Source organism: Corvus kubaryi, unplaced genomic scaffold (assembly GCF_017639235.1).
Source record: "Corvus kubaryi isolate FWS band 111438036 unplaced genomic scaffold, C.kubaryi_AGA036_p1.0 37266, whole genome shotgun sequence".
NCBI lineage: Eukaryota > Metazoa > Chordata > Aves > Passeriformes > Corvidae > Corvus > Corvus kubaryi.
In genome coordinates, this window is record NW_024581081.1 from 7,748,797 (window position 1) to 7,774,828 (window position 26,032).

At 39.4% G+C, this 26,032-nt stretch overlaps 1 protein-coding gene across 3 annotated transcripts in view; it reads right to left on the reverse strand.

Moving 5' to 3' along the window:
- PCNX2 (pecanex 2) overlaps positions 1-26,032 on the reverse strand; it is a 152,160-nt gene that overhangs the window by 20,358 nt on the left and 105,770 nt on the right. For all 3 annotated transcript variants that reach the window (XM_042025252.1, XM_042025253.1, XM_042025254.1), the window contains 5 exons: positions 20,152-20,210; positions 19,224-19,439; positions 8,595-8,848; positions 4,052-4,285; positions 1,816-1,919 (listed from right to left, as the gene is read on the reverse strand). In XM_042025252.1, coding sequence (XP_041881186.1) covers positions 1,816-1,919; positions 4,052-4,285; positions 8,595-8,848; positions 19,224-19,439; positions 20,152-20,210 — 867 coding nt within the window. The remainder of the gene's footprint in view (positions 1-1,815; positions 1,920-4,051; positions 4,286-8,594; positions 8,849-19,223; positions 19,440-20,151; positions 20,211-26,032) is intronic.

The following is a 26,032-nucleotide window of genomic DNA, read 5'->3' on the forward strand; positions in this document are numbered from 1 at the left end:
GATTAAAAAAAAAGTGGCAGAGCTGTGCACCTCAGATGACTACCCCAGTTTTTGCCTTTCTTTCCTCCCCAATAAATGTATTTTCAAATATGGAGAGTCCACTTACCAAAAGAGAGGAAGTAATTCAGTTCATTGGTAATTTGCCAGATTTAGCTGAGTCCTGAAATTATTGTTAAAATCTTTACGGAACACTACACAAATAATTATCCCCAACATTCATACTTTCCATGTTAAGCTTTGGAAAGTCTCTGATATTATTATCCCTTTGCATTAGCTACTAACCATGTAAGCCAGTACAAATAGGTGACATTGTTATTGTATCTGTACCAGTGCCAAAGCATTGTAATGAGGATTTTAAGATCCAGTGGAAAGTACATGCAATGTGATGACAGTTTTAGGAAGCTTTTGTGATATTTTTAGATGAATTCCTAATATTGCTGTGACCTACCTATTGCAGGCCCAGATCAAAAATCACTTTAATCTTTTCTCAAACAAATATATTAAATGCACATAAACTTTTCCATCATGCCCCCAAACTCTAAAATTTAGATCATCAAAAAAATAAGACAATTAAAAAAATATCAATGACTTACCAAACATCACACTAATTTGAGTGAATAGAAATGAAGGGAGAAGAAATGCAACCCAGAAGAAAACTACTACAGGAAGGGAATGTGCAAAGACTGGTAGAAAAGAGATGACAAAAGCCACTTTAGAAAGCAGAAATCAGCAGCACACCAAGAAATAATTTACGTGGGCCACAAACATTTTGCATGGAAGACATAAAACAAAATGTTATAAGTGTCTCAACAGATAACAAAGCTAGAATGAATATTTAAAAGGACTGTTTTATCTTACAATAAAATGCATTCAAAATCACACATGCTGTCTTTGTTTGCTTGTTAGTAAGACAAATCCTCTCTAAGGAGCATGTTGATAGAGGTCTAGCTATCTTTGCTCACCGTTCTGTGCCAACACAGCAAGGTCACTTAGAAACTGTATTTGTTCAACTTCTCCATTGTTACTAAACTCCTGTGAACACAGAGGGTTCAAATAGATCTAATAAAAACCTAAAATTACATGGGAAGTTAAACTTCATTAAAATAATGATTATTTCATTAATAAAATGCCTCATCTGTAACACAGTGTAAATGATACTGTATAAAAACCAAACAACTCAGAACTCCCAGTGAAAATGGAAGAATCCCTAATGAAAATATAAGATGAAGAGCATATTTAGAAACAATCTCAATGAAGCATATTTTAATTAACCAGACTTCCTAGGAAGAAGTGTTTAGAATGAATGAACAAATGAGCAAGGTAGACTGAGAACAGACAAAGCTGCAGCCTCAGGAGATGAGAAGTTCTCCCTTCCTTAGTTGCCAGAATGAAGTGGTGCAATGAACAGGAATACAAGTCTGAGGAATACAGAGGGGAACCCTTATACGTTTACTATTATTTAGCTAACTACAACTCAGATGACAGCAGTTTCTTCCTCTTCTGGAGATTTCGTCCTCCTACTGGAGTGCCAGAGGAAGGACAGCATTCCAGTAGCCAGGCATGAGTGAACATAAGCAATAACCATTGGTACCCATTCTTTCCATGAAAAAATTCTGCTTTGCCCTATGAGGTAAAGACGGGTATTAGTTATTTAGCCAACCGCAAAGAAAAAGATGACCAGGAATGACAGAAAACATTTTATGGAGGAATGAGACCTTCACCTTGATCTAATCTTCTCTTGAGATCCCACATCACGTGAAAAAAGACAAACAGGTCTTTGTTTTAACCTGAGGAAAAAGGATTCCTAAAAGTTACCTGATGGCCATATTGTGGGATGCAGTTCCCAAAGCTCTCCGACCCAGTATACACAAGGCAAAGGAAAGTGTCACTAGAGGAGAATCCTCATCACTGTCCAGGTGCTACAAAATTTTAAGATTAGCATGTTAGTCTAAGTGCAAACATCATATTTAAAAGCACCACAATACTACAAATGGTGACATTTATAAAATTTGCATGTGACTGGACCTAGACACCAAAATGTTCTTTCCCATTAAACAGAACAAGAAAGAAGACCATCACCATCAGAGGATGTTTGCAAAATGCAAGCTTATTTTGCCCACTGGCTAGAAACAGAACATTTCATTCTCAGGTAGTGAGATCCCAAGCGAAGGGAGCTTCAGTGGTGGTGGTTTTTTATTGTGGGGTGTTTATTTGTTTCCACTCCTCCCAGATCTGACATTCTAAACTGGAGGAGATTCTTTATTGTTGAGAGACACTGCAACTGGAGATAACCAAAACCCTTTCATGGGACACAGTTCCTATGAAACCCTACCACAGATTCCAGAAGTACAATCTATTTGGAAGTCTGGAGGCACACAATTTTAGTGAATACCTATCTAAATTGTTAATGACACTGACTGCACATTTTAACCAGCAGTCAGAACATTTCATTTATGTTTACTAGCTCAGGAGAGGTTTTTTTACAAAATTTTCACAAAGAAAACTTTGCTATCAAGGAGGAAAAAATTGGAACAACCCCCGTACATGTTAATCTTCAGGAGGATATGGATTATTATTTCAGTTCATGCAATGAGTGATTTCTTAGAGCTTTCTTTGACTCTAAAACTGAAGCCAATTATAATGTAGCTCCTTCTATAAAATATATTGATTTTCTGGGTTATGTGTACAGTGACCTTGGTTTTATTTATCCCATCTCCTACATGAACTTTGCCTTTCTATAGTCAGTGAATTAAAAAACAAAGGTAAAATATGTAAAAAAAAAGATAAATGTGTGTGTGTGGCACCAGTGCAGCCATTAATTTGCCTTTTTAAGTCTAACTTACATGTTTCAAGTCCACTGGCATCCCTAAATCTCTTATTGAATTTGAAAATCTAAGCCAGAGAACAAGTGGAAAGGCATCAATTAACAGTGGCTTTCCCTGCACCGTGCAACTCTTTGTGTGTCAGAACTTGGGAGCTGAGACATGGAGATGAGAAAGAAAAGAAGTGAAGTGGTCCCAGTAGGAGAAGATGGTGGGAAAGGGCTCAGAAGACAACTCAATGAAAACAATATCAATATAATGATATGCAGGGGAACTGGTGGAATGGTACTCAGCATTAGAGACATGAGAAGGAACCAAAGTGGAACAGAAACATTTGGTGATGATCCAAGAAAGACTCAGTGATGTTACACCAGCTAAGGCCAGTAACGGGATGTGCAGTCTGTGATCCTGAGTGGAAAAATGCACAAATACAGCACATCATGTCCAGGAAAGAGACACTTCTCCATTTTTGCCATTATCAGCAATAATCAGAAAATTAGATTGAGGCAATATGCTTGTTTGAAACTGTATTCTCCCTCTGGGCTATTTTGAGTATTCCATGGAAATACAGTAGAGCATTTCTGACAAATGGCTGCTGACCATCAGTAATCTTAGTGGCTCAGAGCATGCAAATGTACAGCTGTACATCGGCCCTTGACCTTCTAGAGCTGCGAGAGGTTTCACATGGTTTTGTGGCGTGGTTCACGTCTGAGTCACGAGCTCTCAGAGGTGACCTATGCCAGCAGTGAGTGTGCCATGCACTCCCCTACCATTCTGCAACTCTGCCCAAATATAGGCAAATTTCTGAAAAGGATACACAGACATCACAGACATCTGGCAATTGTACCAGTCACTGGCAACACTGAAGAAACTGCAATGCTCTGATGACATTCTCTGAATGGAGCCTGCTCTAGCAGCACTTCTGTGAGCACTTGATACATCCATGCTTTCTAGAGCTGATGAAATTAACATCGTTGGAAATGTGCACAGTAAAGAACTGGCTCTGTATTCAAAGACTAATGCTCCTTAAGCATACAGGCAGTTTCCAAAATATGCTTTTTCCATTCCACAAAACATACGTTTTCCTTTTAAATTAAATCTAAAAGCTTATATGCAATAAATGTTATTCTACTAATTCTGAGCAAGTAAAAGAGTAGCCATGCATCATTTCACTCATATCTCAAGAATTAAAACTAATACTACTAAAAAAAATTAAAATTAACACGTACCTCCACCCTTTTCCTAGCACAGAACTGAATCCAGTCCAGATACACACTGCAGAAGCTAGCTCGTGTTATTCCTTGGAGACACGGAACATAATCTTCATCTATGTTAACGTTAAACATTGCAAGGTCACGTTCAATATAATGCCACTTTGCATAAGGCTGCAGTATCTTTTGGATGGATTCATCTTTTATCCAGTCAAGGATTTTGGGAGAACTTGCAGTAAAGTATATTATACTCTGTTGATAAAATGTGCAAACATTAGTCACTCTAAACTCTGATTAAAGCAGACATATTTTACACAGAAGAGAATAAGCCAAATAGGACCCCATTAAGAACTCTAATAGTATATATATTTCTTACATTTTACTGCTTAGCATCATTAATGCTTCACAAAAGTGTTCAAGTTAGAAAGATGATAATAATTGGTATTGATAGGAGACAACAGAAAAAGAAGCAATATTTTTAATATCCTTCTGCCTTACAGGAAAATCAATACAAAGATAGGAATAGAGAGTTCCAGCTTCAAACATGTCAGTACTAGTGGGGGTCTAGAGTCTATCACCAAGAAGGTGGTATCAATAATAGCTTAGGCATGTTTTGGAAAAGCAGTAGTAGAAGGTCACATCCTCAAAATACGGCTCTTTTCTCCTCAGTGGAATTACTGTTTTCTGGGGATGATGCTTTCCTAATTCTTTATTAACCCAAAAGATGAGATGTGACAGATGTGTACGACACAAGTCTGTTATTTGTCAATGCAGAAGTAAAGAATAATGTATTTTTTCTTATATGTCAGGTTAAAAAGCTCATAACTGATATAACTGAGTTTGCTTTTAAAGCACTGAAGGAGGAGCAGCATTCAGCAGGGGCTCTTTTACCAAACACATAAATGTTAGAAAGCAGCAACACGTATTTCGTATCTGTGCCTGAGTTTCTAAGTTTAAGTCCTTCTAACTGCTCTGTCTGGATACATTAAAATAATAATAAATAAAAAAGTAATTAAAAAAAAAATCTATCCAAACACAACTTAGAGCATATTTTCAAAAGAATATGAAACTTAAGAAGTTCCAGTGCTTTCCATCAGCAGGAAAGTCCCATTATAATGTTTTATAATATTAATTTAGAGTTGGATTCCAAAGCAAATGAGGAGCAAGTATGCATGACTGAAGATCATATAGCTCTACTTTACCCAGTCAATGGAAACTAAGTACTAAGTAAATAAATGTATAAAATGAAAATATGATGGATTACAGAGGACAGAAGCACTACCAGCCCTTTTAAAAACCCCAGATGCTCTCCATAGTTTATCATTCAAATTGTACAAAAATACACAAGTAAGAGGAGAATCAAGCTTGAGAGGAAAAAGACAAGTCACACAGATACAGACAGGATGGACCCTTAATTTCTTGGCATGTGGAGAACAATAGACTCCTTAAAAAAGATTCATGCAGAAACAATAGAAGCCAAGCCCACAGCACTCAGCGAATACACAGACTTCTTGAATACTAAAAGATGTTTAAATAAGAATATATTGAAGAAGAGATGGAAGAGGCACAAGGGAAAAATATCACAGTAGTTGGGCAGGACATTATTTCAAAATATATGCAGAAGGGCTACAGGAGCTGACCCACTTTATTTGTGGGGAATAAAAGTCCTTTCATAATGAGAAATATATGCATTTCTAGGCTGTCAATGAAACTGCAAATGAAATAAATATGATTTAGGAATAAGATGCTCAGTGGAACTCATTGTTTAAAAGACCAATACAATAATTATTCTTGAAGGATAGAAGAACTAAAACAAAGCATACATTCTCTTTGTTGATTTTCAAGATAGAGTTTGCTTTTTTTATTATCCTCATCTGTGTTTACAAAGAAGCTGATTCAGCTGGGAAAAAAATTAGACTTGCAATCAGACACAGAAACAACAAAAACTTCTGTCACCTAATTAAATTCTGTTCTTGGTAACTCTTCCAAGATATGTTTTGTGCTCAAGTATATCCTCAGCTATATGGCAATTCTGAAACAATATGGCAAATATTTACAATATTGTAAGCTACAGACAATAAACCAGAAACACTCCAAATGCTCAATGCAATGGAAGTGCAGTTCCTGCAGGAACTCCAGCCTCAGTGTTTTTCTAGTTTGTGATTTATGTGACCTGAATACTGCCTTACCTATAGTTCTTCTTACAATTCCTTTCACAACATTAAAAAGGGAGTGTCAAGGACTTTTAAAATGTTCACAGTGAAACTGCACAGGGTCTTGATCTAGATTCCCCCAGAAGAAAGAGCTGGGGAAGGAATGAATTCTTACCTCTGTGTCTGATGCTGTTTATTTGGAGGCAAGCTTTAAATAAACAGGAAAAAAGCTGATCTAATACATATTATAATCTTCTCACTTTCCAGGGTTGTACTAAGGATTTTACCAAATCTTTTTAAAGCCCCTGTTTATGGAAAAAACTAATTACTTTAAAAATACAAGAAGAAAATACCCATATAACTTTCCTTTGGGAAGTGACGTTCTAAAGAAGGGATTCTCCTGAGTGCACCTTCCCTTCATTGAAGGGAGTTCCAGCCCAGGCCAATACTGAAGGTGCCAACAGGTTATTTTTATCCTCTGTTTGTCCTTCCCTAAAGACAGAAGTAGATTAAAAAGACCGACTGTGTGAGACCGACAGCCTGACAATGAAGACCAACCTTTCTGAGAATGAAGGTCTGTCAATGCAGTATAACAGCAGTGGCTCAACTAAATCCAACCAGAAGAGATTTGATTTTCACACTTTCAGAGCCATCAGTGGTGAGCATGAACTCTGCAGAGAGTGGAGATGGAGCCACAGCACACCTCAGTCATGTGGAGAGCATTTAGCCCACGTCCCTTTTCTTCAAGACAGGATCAACTAACCACACCTGTATCATGTGGGATGAAAGTTTGTCTAAGCCATCTCACCTATGTCAGCTGCTTCTCAGGTGTGTCCAGAACCAGAAGCTCTAAATTACCTTTCAGTTAAGTTTTATGTCCCATGTGATGAACCTCACATTTCCTCAAGTCCTTCATATATTAATTCATTTTAAGGAGCAAAAACAATTCCAGTTTACAAAGTAGAATTCTTTATTACTTTACACTAATAAGATGCTGATTTGATTGCAGCTTAGACTGGGATTTTTTCAATCTCATTCCCCATCAAAAGCCGAGTCATATGCCAGCTTGCATGAGTTTATGTTCCAGTTGTTCAAGTTACCTTTTAAAGTAAAGCAAAGCAATTGCAGCAACGTACTCATTACAGGTTAAAGAAGGGTTGTTTTCTGGTCTTTGGGTTTTTTTAGTTTAGTTACATTGCTTTAAAACAATTTATAGCCACAAAACCCACTTCTCAAATGAAAAAATCATGCTCACATGCAGTTTTATTTCTGATTAGTTTATTAAATAAAGCAGGTTGGTTACCAGGCCATGCTGCCTGCAAAATTATTTACGAAATCCCAGAAGTAATCAACAGCATGATCAAAGCAGCTTTGTAAGGCAATGAGCTTGTTTTTACTACATTGGTTCATTTGCAAAAAATGGTGTTTAACGTATATGCAACCAGTCTCTCTCTGAAGTTGACAGATTTTTACAATTGCAGAGATGTTAGTAGAAAGGAGATGTCAGAGATAGTTTGGAGCTTTAGCAACTGGCTTCATGGCAGTACCAGTGGCATAGGAAGCAGCATCTGGCTCTTGCTGTTTCAGTAGAAGACTATAATGCTCAACTATAAAGCTCAAATTCTTCATTTGCTGGACTGGGAATTGTTTTGGCAGAGGATGAAGATGTCTTGCTAGACTATAAGGTTCAATTATTTTGACAAATTAGTATCTGTGTGGTTATTGTGATCTTAGTTACAATGCAAATACAGAAATGGTGTAAATGAACTGCTGTGTGATCAATGGAATAAACCAACTTCAAGCGTGTTGTGGTATACATGTAAAACAGAAGGTAAGAAGGGGATTTGCACTACTAAAAAAGTACATTTGAGAAACAGCTCTTCAGAGGTTTCCCAAGAACTTTATGTTGTTAATCTCTTTCTTTTCTTTTCCAGAAGAAAAATAACAAACCAGTGGAAAGGCCAAGGCAAGAAGAAATAACAAACTGTGAAGTGTTGTAAAAACATAAGAACATCAGTAAGAACACTTAGTCTGACTTTATCACTAGAGGTTGGTAACTCGCCTTCTTGATCTCCACTGAAGCATGCCTGCCATTTTCTGTACTAACTGCAAATATAAGTGATCAGAATTAAATTTAGCAAAGGGAGAAATGAATTAATTATCCCTATTCCAGTGGACGGTATCCCTGCCCATAGGAGGAGGGTTGGAACTAGATGATCTTAAGATCAAACCAAATGATTCTACGGTTCTGTGATCTAACATCAAGTAGGTCTGACTGCCAGACTGTAGTGCAGATGGATAAACATAAAGCAAGAAACTTCAAATGCTCTTTCTTCTCTAGACAAACAGCATTTGTTCTATTTGACAAACCTGCCTAGGAACAAAGTACACTTCAGTAAAGAGTTTACCTTGATATAGTATCTGATAAGGATTCTGCGCAGGTCGAACACTTGCAGCATTGTTGCAGCGTTGTTGTCGATGATGCTGTATCCTTCCAGGATGTACTGGGTTCGTGTGATTTCCCACGTCAGCCAGCGCAGGTTAAAGGCTGCATTACAGGACAACAGGTGAGGCAAGTGCCCAGGCTTACAACAGCAGCAGCCTTCGTTGTCTTCATCTCCTTCTGTTATAGCTTCCACTTCTCTCTGCTGGCAGTATGTCCCTTGGCAGCGAGAAAAAGAGAGTGTGCTGCCAGTTATTGAGGGAGGAGGAAACAAAGGACATCTTGCAAGCTCTCATTCAAAGTATGTTTGAAGGTTGTATGCACTTAGCAAAAATCTAAAAGAGCAAGTTACAGCAACAAACTTGATGTGCTAATTGATCCATGTGCAGCAGCAAATAAAGGGCTGTACATTACTCATTTACTATCACCTATAAAAGCCAAAAGGGCCTGATCTAATGTTCTAGTTCTAATGGGTTCTGAACTGAGCTAAACTACAGACCACAGCTTCTGCCTTAATAAAAACTTTCCAGGAAGCAACACTAACGAGTCTCGCTCCATAAGGCACATTAAGCAAATTGATCCAAGTCTCAGTCTGCTTCTTCGACTAACATACTGGACCCAAAGAAAAATTTTAGTGTGTCAGAGCACTTGTAAAATCTGGGTTTTAGCGAACTATCTTGGAAAGCAGGTTCCAAAAATAACCTACCGGGTTGTTCTCTCTCCCGCTGGAGTAAAAGCTACTCTGGATCAAACATCTCTAATGAACAGCACTAGTGGCAGTACATCACAAGAACAGAACAACTTTCTAATTAGTCTATTACACAGGCTTTAGATCAAAGTAGAGTACATTTTTCTAAAATGGATATGTTACCTCAAAATAAGTCATGAGGCAGATGCAGAAGCAATAATGTAGACTCTGCATTTTCGCCCTGTGCTGTGCACACTACATGGTCAAACTGAGCCCTTGTGGATTTGAAATCTGTGAATGAAGTTTCTGTACCATAAAACTGAGGCAGACACCCACGTTCTCCCCCCAGTATTCTCAAAATATGTGAGTTTTATGTTCTTGATGTATGCTTCTTTTTAAAATTTACTCTCCATAGGCTGTTGCAGAACTTACTCCCCACTGAGTTTGTACATAAATCATCTTTCACGGCCATCTCCTGTGATGCAAGTTACATATCTTGCACAGGCCTTCTGCCAGAGGTTCAGTATCACCCCACAGACTGCTGACTCCATCAGCTTCTAACCAGACTCGACAGGAGAGGAAGATGAAAGACATCGCACTGCAGTTCAACAGCTCCCTCCCCACCAGGACCAACAGACCTGTTGTGCCACTGTAAATTGGAGAAGAATTTGGCTCTGTTCATCATCTGAACGTTCAGCCAGGAAAGAACACAGTGCCAGCTTCAATTCCCTGCAGTCTGCCAGCACCCCAAAAGACAGTCTGGAGCAGGGCAGCATCCCAAAGGCCTTTCTGTGGAGCATGATGACAATTGCTGTGCCCTCGACTGTCTGTTCCACTCCCATCACAACTCTCTGGTCAACAACCTGCGAACTTCAGTTTGTATCAACAGAAATAGCATCTAGAATATTCCTTTCTCCTCACTAAGAAAAACCTTTCAAAATACAATAAAATATGCTAAATTATTGGTTATCATGTCTTTTTTGCCTGTGCACCTGGTAAAATGTATGCAGCAAGCAAAACATACAAGTAAAAAAGAATAGAAAAATCAGAAGGAAAAATCAGAAGAAAAAACAGGATTGTAGCCTTCAGAGACAGAGGAAAAAGATTCTCTGTTCAGTTCACTGTGAATGCAAATTTACACTGTGAACCCAGTGTTGCTTGCACACTGAGATGCATTCCTCCCTAGACTTCAGGGATACACAATATGAAAAATTATTAAATGTCTTCAGGTCATCCAAATATAAACATCTTGCCTTTCAATACTGCCAAGTACAAAACATGACCTATTAGGCTGATATTTCCAGTTGGACTGGACATGAACTGGACTGCTTCTGCTTCATATTTCACAGATTTCTACATGAATTAACACTTACTGCTCAACAGCAAAAAAACCAAGAACTGCTCTGGGTCAGCAGATGCTTTGGGGAAGTCAAGTCAGAAGACATCGTACTCAAAATGAAGTAGGGAAAACATTTCTTTGTACATTGCTTGAAAAGAGTAAAACAAATGTTCCATGCTGGTGCTGTTACTATTGTTATTATGTTTATTTTTGGAAGTTTAAAGGTCTCTCAGTATTACACTGAATTTAAGAGAAGATACATCCTCATCCCAGGTGCAAAATTAAGTACTGCCAAATGTTTGCAAGCGATGAAAAATGAAAACCACAAGGAACAAGTGTCACTGATCCCCCTACAACAACAGGATTTAAAGATGCCTTTGCTCTGTCCAGGTAACTACTCGTATATATATTTTTTTTCTTTTGGTGTGGAAATACCAAATTTTATTTCTGTGGAAGGCTTTACTCTCTGTACTACCTCTTTCAATAAATGCCAAATATTATTACTGCAGTTTCTGTAATTACTAGTTTTCTTAGGGGACATATTTTGTAAAACATGGGGCCTAAGGAGGCTGGTAAGGCAAAGAAAAGGTGAATTTTAGAGACCCTCAGTGTTTAAAGGAAACTGTCATCACCAGCATAACAAACAGAACATGATGCCTGAATTATTTGCATTCTTAGCTAATTCTACAGGTTAAAATGCCTCCAAGTTGTCTTTGCTAGTTAATTTTAATCAGCTAGAGTTAAAATTATACTACAGGGGTGCAATCAGTGTTGAACTTGAGCACCAAGAGTCATTCTAACAGGGACCGTGTTATTACAAAAGGTCTAGGAAACAACCAAAGGAGCTCACGTGGTCATTTTATAGGTTTATTCCGAAGAATGAAATCTGGGGTGTGCTCTTCAGCATCTGGCAAACATGCACTTGATTAACAAAAGCTGTTTGATGGACTTGGGTACTATCACCTTGGGGATTTGGTGTCTTTACCTGGGGCCTCTGGGGTATCCCTGTTAAGTTTAAAGATATAACCTGAGCCACAGCCAGTGCTGTGACAGAACACCAAATCCTCATTCCTGCTGATTAGTATTTCCAAACAACATCTAGTAAAAGGACTCAAGTCCACAAAGACAACATTCAGGCTTGATGCTCAAGTACATGTTGATTCCCTCCCAATTCTTGCAGTCAATTCTAGAATGACTGCCAGTAATTTTCTCTCATCTTTAATGGCGCCTCACTTTAGTCCTCAATGCACTGGCTGGACTTCAATGCCAGATTGGCATTTTACTGTAAAATTTCATTTACCAGTGCATACATTAATCCTTTTTGGTTCATTACTCCAGACACTGGTACCCAGAGACTAAGAGCATGTGCTCAGCTTTATGCATTGAGCCAGAAGGGACAGGACACAGTAAATGAAGTCAAGCATCTGTGTTTATCTCTTACAGAAGGCTGGCCCTAGACTTTTTTGTATGTGCTATAAGCTGATGATTTAAATGACAACTTTTATATTGCTTCTCAAAAAATTAGCAAGTTCAAGCAACTCTGAGAGAATTATTCATAAAACCAAAGAGCAGGGAACAGAACGTGCACTTCACTTCTGCAATATAATTAAGTGTAGTGCTATTAAATATTAAAATACAGGAAAATGTTTTCACTAGTAATTAGTCATTTCAAAATCTGAGGGAAAACATTTTTTTTACATTTCTTTCTGCAGTAGAAGGAAAATAATCTCGTGCACTTCACTCAAGGTTAGTCATTCACTCTGACTCTTGCTAGTACAGATGACACCAATTCATTTGTAAGATATCTAACACTGGAGGGTTGCCAAAAATCCATCAATGTAAAAAACATGTGCCAGCTGAACAAAGCAAGGTCAGCCTGTGTGAGCTCAGGAGAAAGCCAGGGTGAGAACTTGGAGCTCTTTGTATTTTCCTGACACATCAAGATTTGAGGACAGACTCATGCTCTGCCAGAATGATCTGACCTAAATGGAAATGAGAAAACTGAAAACTGAAGACTGCAATCTTGCTTCAAGAGGATAAAATACACCTAACTGAATGATCACCCAGCCTTCTAGAATTTAAATCTGAAACTATAGCGTGCTTTTGAATTCAATTTTGAAAACTCAGTGAGTGAAAAGCATTTTTCAAGACCTGAGGGGCCAGAAAAACAAAATCCATTACACAACTGCATACTTCTAGGAGCAGTTTTAATTTCCATAAAACACTTCAGTTTAACAACACATCCAGGACAGGGACGAATTATTGTGGCTGAAGGCAGCCATAGCTTGAGCCCTGAGGATTGCTGAAATATAAGCAACTAGAGTGCAAATCTACACAGGAAGGGCTCATGCCCAGGGTAACTCCTGTCCTAAGCTGTGCAGAGGTCTCTTCACAGATGACTCCAGAAAAATGCCTGGTTGCCCACCCTTTCTTTGGCTAAACCAAGCACATTAATGTCTTACAAATAAATGAATTATAGTAGAATTATCTGGCTCTGCTTCAACAAGCTTATGATGCAAATCCGAGTATTCCCAAAATCTGATAGAAAAGGTTCCTCCCCTCCTCAACCAACATTTCTTTTCTGCTCAGGATAGCAGCTTAACATGCAGCAAGTTATCACACAAAATAAGCACAACGAGCATAATTACAGCCATTGGAAGGCTGTCCTCTACTGAAACATGCATCAGATATGGTTCTAGAAACACAAAAAACCCAAATACTTCAAAGTGGAGTGAACTGAGCTCACAAATGGAAACTCATGAACCTCAGAATTAGACACATTCTGGAAACCTGCAACTTTTTTGGCTCCTTCCTGCTCTTTTGCTTGTGGAATTGGGATAAAGAACAGTAATTTATAGGTTCTGATAGTCTCAGCTGGTTTCAAAGAAAACTTTTAGGACTTAAAGAACAGTATCAATTCTTCAAACATCAAAGCTGCTGGTTTTAAAACTGTGGTTTGGCTTTCAGCTGCTTCAGGTGCTTGTATGTCTGAAAAACAACCTGGTTTTCAACCCAGATCAGTTGCTACAATAACAGGCATCCTCTCTCCTCAGAAACCTTTGCTTTTCTTGGCCCACAGACACACATTAAGAAAGACCACGTGGAAGTAGCATTCTCCAAAGATGTTTGTTGTTAAACTTGCAGCTACAAAATCCACAAAAACTTCTCATGTCACATCTTTTGCAGTGCAATGCAAGATGCAATGTTTTGATTTTGGCAAAGATATTTTCTCAATAAAAAGGCTGCACTGCATTTAACATTTTCCTTTTTTCCGGAAGTCTTCTCCAGTGTGCCCATAAATACACATAAAGTTGTGAAAGGAAGAAAAAGGAAAAAAGACATAAAATATTTATTCTAGTATGTGTTACAGAAACTATTCTAAGCCTATTTGAAATTCATAGACAGCATCCACTGCATCCACTGTTGAAGCATCATTGTACACCTAGAAAGGCTTGTACATCAGAGATTTCCTGCATTTAATATAAAGTACCCTCTTCCCTGTTTCATGCTATTCTTCCCAATTAAATCACCAAGATTAAGGAAACCCCTTTGTATCCTTTCTCTCCATGTTTCTAGTATTTCCAAGAATTGTGTCTCTCAGTCTTTGTTCTTTCCCACAAACACTGCACTTCTGGTTTTTAACCTTCTCTCCCAAGGGATGTGTCAGAAAACGCTGGTTTTCTCTGAACTCTGTCATTTATCAATACCTTTTAATGTTCTGGTACATACATTGAACATACCTCAAGTGTGGTCTCAGGAAAGACATGAACATGGGCACTTTCATTTCCTGACAGCAAGAAGTGATTTGTAAAAAAATAAAACTTGCAACCACTCTTTAAATAATGATTCTTCCTAGTGCTACAGAGCCTTCAGACACAAAAATCAAACACAAATAAATATTCCTTACACTGGTAATGTACTTGCTACTGTAATAAAAGCATACACATGTGCTGCAGAAATGAGTAACTGTCCTTATTAGACACCATTATGGTGCCTAGAGCACATAGCCTGAACTGGCTGCTTTCATACACCATTTTGCGTGGGAAATAAGCTAGCTAACACAGAGAGAGCCCCACAGGCAATCCCATCCTGCTGCCACAGTGTACAACTACATCTGTGTCTGCTCTGTGCTTCTTGCCTTGATCCATCTAATGAAGTTCCAAGTGAAGCATGAATATTGCACGTGCAACGTGCAGTAACAAAAAATCACAGCAGAGATTTAGAAGTTCATTAAATGACTGAAGAATACTGTGCAGGAGTTACAAAACAGCTCCTGAAGACTTCAGCAACACCATCAGTAACTAGTTTCTACACATGTAATGCCTAAATGAATATTCTCCAAAAGACATTTTGTAGACACACAGACTAAACAAGAAAACATTTTAAATCTCCCTTGTTCTACAGGGAACTCGTGAGAGGGAGATATTTTGACATTGTTTCTGCTTGTTCCCTGACTGTGGGTTTTTCCATCTCTTCCTTTCAAATTAAATGATATGTTATGTATTTCTTCTGGCAGGCTGCTTTTAGCATTCTGCTGTGGTCTAACACAGACAGCAGTTAAGTTACTGAAGGGCTCAATTCCCCCACACCAGTGTGCAGCTCCTTGGAAGTGCTCCCTCCTAATGAGCTATGCAGCTCATTACTACCTTCTCTTTGCTTTCTATAAAGGAGGAGCTGGCCATTTCCTGTCAATGCCTGGAGGTCTTGAGCCTCCCCTCTGCTTTATACTCAGGATGAATGACACAATGGAGGCACATCCCCTCCCTGTCCGTGGAATGGGAGAGTGAAAAACTAATTCATCCAAGGTGTTTAATATGAACAGGACTAAAGACAGATGAAAGGAATCCCAGATTTGCTGACTCTCTTCTTTCAGTCTGCTCAGTCTGTACCTTCTTATGCTGCCTACAGGCATTTGGTTGGGTTTGTTTTTTCATTTAAAAGCTGAGACAAATCCTTCTGTTACAAACAGTTAGAAAGGCATCTGGATCAGTCACTTATAATGCCAACTCTCAGTTAGGATGGACTGAAAACCAGGGAGGCAGCAAGTACACTTAAATTCAGAAGACTCTGTGAACCCTTCTTCGGTCACTACCAGTATTGCCAGCACAGCCTTTCAGCTACCACAACGAGAAACACCCATAGGAAAACCCAGAGCTCCACAATGCAAATATTGCTTTTGGTTTAGTTATAAACAGAAAACAGTCATAGAGAACACTGTTGTGATTCACTCGCTTCCAAAGCAAACACAGATTTCCTATTTAAGGAACAGCAGATTTTTGGGGCCCCCAATTAAAATTACTTGTTTGAAGTTAAGCAGCCAAAGCTCAGAAATTACAGATTACAAGTTTCTGCTCTATCCCTTCTCTCTGTCTTGCGGAAACCATTCTGTACAATGAAAGGAGTTAGGGTGCCCTGTAAAAGTGCATGACCAGACAACTAAAAATAGGAATGCAGGATGCCCAAAGCAGAGCCTGGTGCTTAATAACTGCCACTTGACTTTGTAAACCATCCGGTTCTTCCAGGGCAGTTCCATACATTCTCTCACTTCTGCAGAAAAAAAATCCTACTGTATTCAGTATTCAGGCTGTATTCACCAGCCATTTGCAAGATTTGAAATGGGGAAGAATGTGCCCAAGTCCATGTGCCCATGGCTCTTGGTGCTGCTTGGTGGAAGCCCGCTCTACATTCCTGCCCCCGCAGGCAGCAATCCTGTTCAAGGGAAGGAGCAAAAAATGCCTTCCAAGGAAGAATTTCAGTCTCAGCTCTCACACAACATCCTTTGAATAGCCTTGATTCATCCCCTTATGAACTTCTGCATTCAGGTCAGCCCCTCTGGCTCCTTTCACTCAGACTAGTGCCTGAGTGTCTGGGTACCCCTGGGTACCCCTGTGGCCTGCAGCCCCACCAAAGCAGCCCAGCTCCTTGTTGGCAGGAGGACCAAATCACATACAGGAAGGGCATGGTTCTGCAGCATAGTTTATCTAAAGCACACCAGCCCTCAGGGGTTACCTGGAGACACAAACAACCCTCTGGTGTCAGCACATCACCCCAGCAACTCTCCACTGGGCACACAGCAGATTATCTACTCACATTTTGGTGTCCACAAGGCTTTTTTTATAACCTGCATCAGGCAAATCCCAGGCATCCTTATCTGGCCTGTGCTTGGTTCCCCACTGGGCTCCTTTACTTCTCCTACTCCATCCTTAAGCAGGCTTGTAATTCATGGGATTTCTCTGGTACTCATTCTGCACAGTCCAGTGGGGTTCAGCTCTCACATGGTAAGGCAAATGGTTTGAGCTGGTTTTGTCTCAGGTAAGTTCCTTTGTTCAACCCTACATGGCTTCTCTGTTCCAGGCCAAACAACAGAATAGCAATACACACACTCCTAGTTTCTGTTCCCATAACAACTCCTCTACCCAATACTCTGAAGACCAGAGAAAACTTCCTTACATACAGTGTCTGTGAGGACACAAAATAACCACAAATTTTATCTTACTCTTGGAATAGGATTATCCAGTGGGTTCAGAAAAGAGAGGGAGTCCATTTTTCTCCCATCTCCAACTACTTCCTCCTCTAGTATTGAGCAGTGTCTTCCCCCAGTGATACTCTGAGGGTGAGGAGGAATAGGGGACTAGATTTGTACTGAAGATGAGATAATGTAGATGAAACCCCCATTTCCTCACTCCTCTCCTCCTCCAGTAACTGGCATTGCTTTCCAGTTCAGTTTGCTGCTGCTCTCTTGGTCCAGGCTCCTTAAACATTCAGGTAAGAAAGAGGTGCTGCTTTGCTTTGACAGCCTCCCCCTGAGGAGTGCAAGAAAGACTGGGAAAGAGGATATTCCTCACAAGGACTCAGCTGGCTCTCAACAGCAGTCCATGAAAGACATGAGAGGCTGTGAGGCTCAGCCCCAGCTAAATTTAAAGACCTGTTGCAGCTGGCAGACATGCTGGATCCATTCACAAAGCCAAACAGTATTAACTACAGTTAATTAACACTGAACAGCATTAGGCAATCTGCATGGAAAGGTCAATTTTCAGACACATTTAATTACTTAAACTGTGATTTTAGGGAATACAGAGATGCCTCAACATGTGGCACACTGCAATTTTTGAGCTTTGCTCTCAGATCCAAATGCCAAATGGCACTTGCTGGCTGTGAATGATCCTGGCTCAATGTCAAAGAAAGTCTTCCCAAACCACTTTGCAACAAAACTATCCCATTGTTCCCCAATCAGCTTCCAGTTTATTATGCCGGTCTGCTGGGCCCCTGATCTTTTTAACCAGCTAGCACGTGGCTTGAGCACCCTCTCATATGGTTTCATCTGTTTTCAATATTTACATTACTTCTACAGCCTGGCGATGGCGACGATAGTGAGTGACCCAGCAGTAATGGGCAACCACATAAAGGAAAAACAACCCGCCTCACAAAACTCATGTAATTTAAGTGGGAAGGAGATTGCTTTCTTCTGTTTGTTTCAAATCCCACACCAAACTATTTTAACACAAAAGGATGATCAGCAAGGATAAATTCTGGAAGTTAGAATGCAAGTACCTATCCCTGATACAGCAGCACCACTGCTCACCTTGGGGGCAACCCAAGGAGAAGATGAATACCGGAATACTTGCGCAGATGTCTTAGAAGTTGAAGCAAGCCTCAGAACCACACATGCATGACCATGTATTCCTCAACAATCAACATCCGCAACAAGAAATTATAAGGCTGATACATAAATTATCTTTCTTCCTTTCCAGTTGTTTTTCCTTACAATTAGCATTTGTTCTGAATAGGCATCTCATCAGGTACTACAATACTAAGCTGTTTCAGGCATTTACTGTTTTCTTTCCATTTAACTTTGCTGAGGACACAAGAGTGTTATGTTCATCCCCACTACACAGGAAGGAAAGCGAACACGAAGCGTTCACCACAACCTGTTCAACATCCTACGTGGAGTCTGTCACGGAGTCAAGACTTGAGCCCACACATGTTATTTCCTAGTCTAATCTTCCTACACTTGAGTGCATTCAAAGAGCCAGTCTGTCGCCTTTTTTCTCACACTCAACCTTGTTGAAAAGTCACCTTGATTATACTCTGCTGTTCTAGTGTGACAGAGACCATCTCAGCCCTGGCTTCTTGCATGGTTTGACACAGGATATTTTCCATGGAAGGAGTCTTATTTTGGTTTTGGTTTTGTTTTTTTTCCCCAAAGACAAGGTTTTTTGGGTTGAACAATTTTAAGGACAACTTCAATTTTCATAGTTATGGAGAAAAATAAATAATCTGAAAACATAACTAAGCATTACTCAAAATACCTGTGAACCTAGCAAACCACTCAACAAGCCTTCTTTCTGAAAGTCTTATGATATTGGAGAACATGGCTCTGAATTTCTTAACATCTAGATTTCAAAACAACATTCATATAATGATACAAAGAAGTACCAAGCTTTTAGACAGACAAATACCTGTAGAAAGGTCCTCAAACTCTACTCCCTACTACAGAGTTGTGATAGATTAAAAAGACAGGATTTACTGTTGGTTTCGTTGTTATTTAAATCATCGGGGATCCTTACCTCGAAATTCGAGCCCTCTGAGCTGAAAGGTGACAAGGCCATTTCCAATTTCGATCAAATGCACAAAGGCATTTAAATAATCCGATGCCAGAATAAAACAGTCTCCTGTGTTGTAGTTTCCCCAGCGGCCCAGGATCAAATCTCCACAAAGAGACTCCTGCAGAGATCTTGTCAAATGCTCATAAAAAATGGAGTTGAGATTATTGTCATCATTTCCTACAATCAGAGCAGCACACATTCACAAAGAAAAAAAATTATATAAAGCCATTCTGCATAAAATTTCATGTTCTTTTTCATTTCTATTTAACTCTTCTTCCTCTAGCTGGATGGTATCTTCCTGATACTTTACAGGATCTACATTTCCTAGGTAGCCCTTCAAAGCAACGGGAAGTTGCTTTACATGGCCATGGACTGGTGCTCATTTAATGCACTAACACCCAGCAGAGCAGCACACTATCTTTCCTACTTCTTCCACTTGCAAGCTTTCCAATTTCCCTCCTCCCCCCTCTCAAAAAGGTTTCTCTCCAGGGAAGAGGAGACACTTGTCAGCCCAAACTGCCCAGTGGTAGGGGCACCACTAACTTGCTGCTTTTTTTCAAAACTTTTCCCTGCCCACAGGGAAAAGCTGACCTCTGAGTCTAACTAGGGTGCCTGCTGCATATTCCACACAGACACAAATGTTATGATTAACCAAGCAATTGGCAGCCCAGCAGCTCTCTGTCTGATCAGCTACACATAACTGAGGAGTAAATTTACTTATTGGGTCACACGACTTAAAACTGGTGCTCTGCTACATTTAAAATGCTCTGGTTTGTACACACAACATTTACACCCTTTGCATCTCCTCAGCATTCCCAGCAAAGCCTCACCAGTGTAAATACATCACATTTTGCAAACCAAACAAGACACCCAAACTCCCAGGCCATACCTGCATCCTTTTCAATCTGAATTGCCAGTCTGGTATTGGAATGGTCCGATCTTTTGGTGCTGGAAATAAAGACATCTTTACAGCCAATTCTTTTTTTTAAAAAAAAAAGATTCTCACAATAAACACTTCTTTTGTTTAACATATCTCTTCACTTTGTGTTTATATCACTAGGCAGTTCACACTAATCCATTCATCAGGCATATATAGTTATTTCAGGTCAGTGTTGCTATTGATATCGTAGCTTATCAGTACACTCTTTCTGCCATTTTCCTTCTTGTGGGGCACAGTCCATTCAGAATGTGGCATCTGACACAACACTATGTACTTAAATAATTGAACTGGCTCCAGAAACAGATCAGCCAGGTGCCACCAAAACAGTGAACAGAAAGAATATTTAATCAGACTTTCTCTCCTTCTAAGCCTTAAGGGAAACAGCTAAACTCAAGGAGTTTTCTTTGGGTGAAAACATTTCTGTGGACGTGTAACATCTATGGAAAAACAACAACAAAAAAATTTCCTTTACTTAGTTTCATATTCAGCTGAGCAGCAACAAGAGAGTCCCTGGTCATTCTTATTGCTTGAAAAAGAGTAAATTAGAAGCCCTTAGTTCATACCAGCACTAACCCTGTCACCCTTATGAATGACACATTCCCTATTCAGTATTTTCACTGTAGCAGTGGAATATAAATACCACAGGAAAAATAGTTACAAAAGAGAAAGCAACTAAAAAGGTAGATTGGATTGAGCTTTTATTACTACCTGAAACAAAAGACCCTAATAAAGTCTGAATATAAGGAATGAGTAAATCACTGTGGGCCAGCATGTGCTAAACAGAAGGGAATGATTGTTGTGGTGAGTAGGGATATTCAACACCAAGTCCAAAGCATCTCCGAAGCACCCAGGGGTACTTGGGGTAAAAGCGGAACTCTGGCTAATAAAAATGCTATAGTAAACATCAATTTCCCTGAAATACTGCTCTGGCATGGGTATATAAGGATTTCAGGACACCTAATGAAGAATACTGCCTCAGAAGTTTTGCCCTCAATCACCAGCCTTAAAAGAAGATCTATCTATCAAATATGTAAATATTAATCTCTCATTCCTTGGAAAATGAGATTGAAGCAAAACCAGGGAAAGGCCAAGCTCTTTGTCCCAAACAACAGTCAGCATAAGGTTACATGTGACAGTAACAAGGGCCTCATCTGTATGACAGCCTGCAAGCACAGGGGACAAGTGCCACAACACCATTTTCCCTGGCATGGGATCCACAGGAGACGCCCAGGTGTGGCCCTCATGAGTCCTTGGTGGAACTGCCGTGAGGGTGGCATGGCTGGGTGGGCCTGGCTGGGGTCTGGCTCATGTGGTGGGGAGTACAGGGCCCACTGGAGATTTTGAACAGGCTGGTGCTTGGCCAGTCAACCTCCACAGCCTGAACTTAGCTACTCACTGTGAGAACTGCAGATGTGCCCCAAGGACGATGGCACCACAGAGGGATCACTTATAAGAGAGGTTTTCAAACAGCTTAAATAACACTGAAAAAGGATGGTGTAAAGATAATGATGTCTTTGAAACACAGCAGAGACTCATGTCAATACTGGTTCCCAGGATTTTGTGTGTCAATACACAGGCTATTTAAAAGGTTGGAAACTTCTGAGCTGAAGCTGTAAGTTCACACTGAATCCAGCTGGGAGAAGGATGCCACTGATGTATTAGAAAGTCTTTTCGTCCACTCCCTACAGCCTCCCCAAAAAAGTTGTGGAAAACTGACCAACAGAAAAATTGCACACAGGTTTCCACGTAGCAGACAGGGGAGGAACAGATTTGCTTTAGTTCTACTTCCTACCAAAAGTAACTGATTATTTTTCCTTAAAAAGACATGTTCTCTACTTGGCAAAAAGTATGATTGAGAAAATAAGAGCCTTAATTAAAATGATTTGTAATTAATATTAGTATATTATCTACATAGATTAACATTTTATTTGAGGTATTATTTATTTCCCTGCTTCTGGTTGGCTCAGCTCATTGTAACTGCAATTATCATTTCCTATTCAACAGAAAATGGCAAAGGGGAGAAGGGCCTTCTAAGCAGTTCAGAATATAAAGAATGATTTTACTTCAAGAAGGTTGTCAGAATTCTTCCACCCTGATTTATATCCACCTGCATATGCAAGAGTAAGCATAAACATTAGGTTATGGAATGCAATCAATTTTCTATTCTCAGCAGAGGAGTACTGCTGATTTCCCAATGCATATGTTTTAAGACTATGAGACGCTTTATTAACTTTCAGTCCCTCTGAAATCAGCGTGGCAGTGTAAGGCACAAGTTAATACTATTCTTTACCCCAGTTTCTTACCAACCTATAAAGCATTTCTGTTCTGGAGGCATATTGAGACCCATACAAATCAACCAATACTTCAGAAAATTCTAATCTATAATCAACAGGAATCCTTTTGCCCAGCATGCAGCTCTGGGTCTATTTCTTTCCCCTCCCCCCTTCTTCTTTCCTTTGACAGAAAGATGCATGAAACAATCAGGATGAAAGATGCAATGAAAAAATCACAAGTGCTTTGGGACACTCCAAGACAGATTATGCAGCCTGAGTGGGAAAAAGGGAAGGAAATAGAACAGCTCTCACAAGCAAAACCAAACCAAACCAAAACACAAAATCAGGTTGTTAAGGCTTTATCCTCCATTCCAAGCAGAGTAACAACTGTTTATACACATAAGACATGGGCCTTGGGACACAGGACAAGGATTTACCTTTTCAGACACTACTAGAAAAACTCAAATCTTTATACAGCTACTATGAGGTATAATTTTATTTCATTTTTTTAAGACCAAAGGTAATATAGACAGTTGATAAAGCAACCTTCTGTGCTGAAATTCAGCTTAGTTGAATAAATGCAGTCAGGTAGTTAATTCTTGATTTTAAAAGTCTTCTACAATTGCTAGTAACCAAAGCTGTGGTTGTATCTTCTTGAAGGCAATGGGAATTTGCACTGGATTAAACTATAATCCACTATGCCTAACAATCAAAGCAGCAACACCTTTACTTGTCAACTAGAACCTCTCACTGTGAACTTTTGGAATTAGTAGGTGATTCAGGCTTTCCTCCAGTGGCCTCTTGCTTTATATTTGGTTGTTACCACTCATGCAATGTGATAATTAGCTCAGTAATTGAATTTCTTCCTGAATTGCATTATTCTATGCAAACAAAATACAGTTCCTCCAGCAACTGCCCTAGAGAAAAAGTGATTGTGTTGGACTGACATCAGCTAAGTCTTCAGCAAATTTAAAGTCAACATCCTGCTTAGTTCCTGAAATACCTATTTCATGTTCTTTTAATCCCCCATTTACATGGACACTGATATAACCCACTGGTTTGTGTAGCACTGTTCATGTCATTAAAACTATCGCTTCCCTTTGCAAAACAATTAAGTCACTTCCTATATTCTTTTTTCCAAACATACTACCCGGAAAGATTTTCTTCTCCCACTTCAGTTTCCCAATTTCCTTAGAGAGATAGAAAAAAGGCTGAGGGGGATTAAGGCAGTATGGAGAATACAGAGAGTATATTGAGAATCAGGTAAATGGAGGAAAATAAATAAATAAATCATTGCTGATTTGATGATGCTAAATAAATCATTATTTCCAGAAGATCAAACAAAATTCCAGCTGTTCTATCTGCCCTGCTCCTGCTGAGTTTCACCCCAAAACACAAATTCAAGATTTCCAGAATTCCTGCTGCGTAGAAGAGGATCTCCACTTTGAACGAGAACAAAACAAAGAAAAGCAGTTTCCCTCTGGGAGATGCAGAGATGCCTTTCTAGGGTCGATCCAAAGTTTTTCTTTGTCTGTGTCCAATGAATTTTAATCCACTTTTCCATGACATCTAACAGGCAAATTTAACAGAGAGAAACTTTACTGTGCTGCAGCCCTATGATTATTCATGGGAATCTGGAAAAAAAAATCTTCAGTGTTTTCATGGAATGCCTAATGCTGCTGGCTCTATAAACAAAGGCTTAGCATTAAAAACACAGTAGCAGTTGTCTGCAATGAGGCAGGAGGAGAAAGACCTGGCAGAATAAGCAGCCACCCATCAATATTTGAAGGACACCAGAGGTAAAGACAATGGCATTAATTGGAAGGGGAAGGATACTGAAGTAGTTTTAAATCAATTTCATCTAAAAGACAGAATGACTTTAGTGTGGTTTCAACAGCAAGGGCTGACAGCCCCTTCACGCGTAACCACGCCCAGGTTTTCTGGGCCACTGCATGGAAGATACAACTTGGGTTTAACTCACATTAAGAAAGAGGGATCTCTTAAAAATGAAAGCAATTTATCTTTCCTGATCACTCACTCTGATTTTTATTTTTCATGCTTTCTTCCTCCTCTCCCTCCCTGACTGGGCCATTGTTTCATCTAATAACAATTGAAAGTGGCTTTGATTGCACACTAGGAAACTGGGGGAGGGCTAAGGTATAAGAAGTCCCAGTTGTTAGAGACAGAGCTGTTGAAGCATCCTTTTAAAACATAGGTCTTATTACAATAACACTTCCTGTTCTTAGAGTTTCTTCACTTTCTTAAAAAGGTTTTTATAACTGATTTTGAGGCTTCTTGGGTTTGTTTGGGGTTTTTTGTGCTTGGTTGGTTTGTTTGATGTTTTGGAGGTTTTGGTGTTTTTGTTGCTGTTGTTTGTTTAAGTAGGTGTTAAAACCAGAGCTGTGGCCATCCACTGAGATGCTGCTCAGCATGTTTATTTGGCATATTCCAACACCTGTTTGGAAGTTTCTGTACTTCTGCAACAAGGGGGATGAAAAATGCGAGGTGTGAAATTGAGGTCAAAAGCTGAGTGCCCAAACATGGGTTAAACAGCCCACCTTAGTGCTCTGACATTCAAAGGTTTAGCTGGGGAATTCACCTCTTATTTGTAAGCCAGGTGATATAAGCATCTGTGTACTTTAAAATATTCACTAATGCTTTATTAAAATGTCATCAATACTCCTGCTTTTCTCTTATTTAGCTACTGTGCTACTTAATTTCTTTCCCCTTATCTAAGTATGCTTTTTCTTTTAAAAGGCAATCAATTACTGTCTTCAGATATTTTTTACTAGGCAATAGTAAAGCTTTCTAAGTGGAAAGATTATGCAACTGCACAGAATTATTTTGTGCTCAATCTCGAGGATGTAAAAAAGGTCAGGATCCTGATGTTTCTGTAAGGATGGGGTTTAGCGCAGGACTCTGCTTCACAGCTGGACCTCGCTGTCTGCAGTTGAAAGAAGTGCTTTTAATTTAAAAGCAAATGTGTTAATTACATTACACAAAAACACGTGTCTGAAAAAGTACAGATGAGTGTTATTCTTCTGTTTTTCCCATCATGAGGCAACACAAACATTATAGGAAAGGTACTAAGGGCTGTGTCCAGCCCTGGGCAAAGAGCTCCACAGGACTGATTCACTTGGGCTCTGCACTGATGGGCCCATGAGTGAAGCAGCAAAAGCCTGAGAAACTGCAAGGAGCTGGACAGTAGAAAGGAGGTGATGAGAAATATCCTAGCGAAGTTTTCACCAGAGACAGTGAGAACAGACGGGGGAAAAAAATACAAAATCAAAACAAATGTTGGGAGCTGCTTCAGCAAATGAGGCCAAGATGTTTTTCTCCTTTACTCCACACAGAGAGAGACACATTGTTTAAACATCATAAAAGGAGGAAAGGATAACAAGGCATTTCAGAATTCATTCTTGATATTCTTTACTGCTGATAACAAAGTGCTTTCCTGCTTTTTCAGTGTGCAATATTAAAATAGCATATATTTAAGGTATTCTAATTCTCACTTTAAGACTCAATGTGACTGCTTAATAATAAAATTAAAAGGTAGA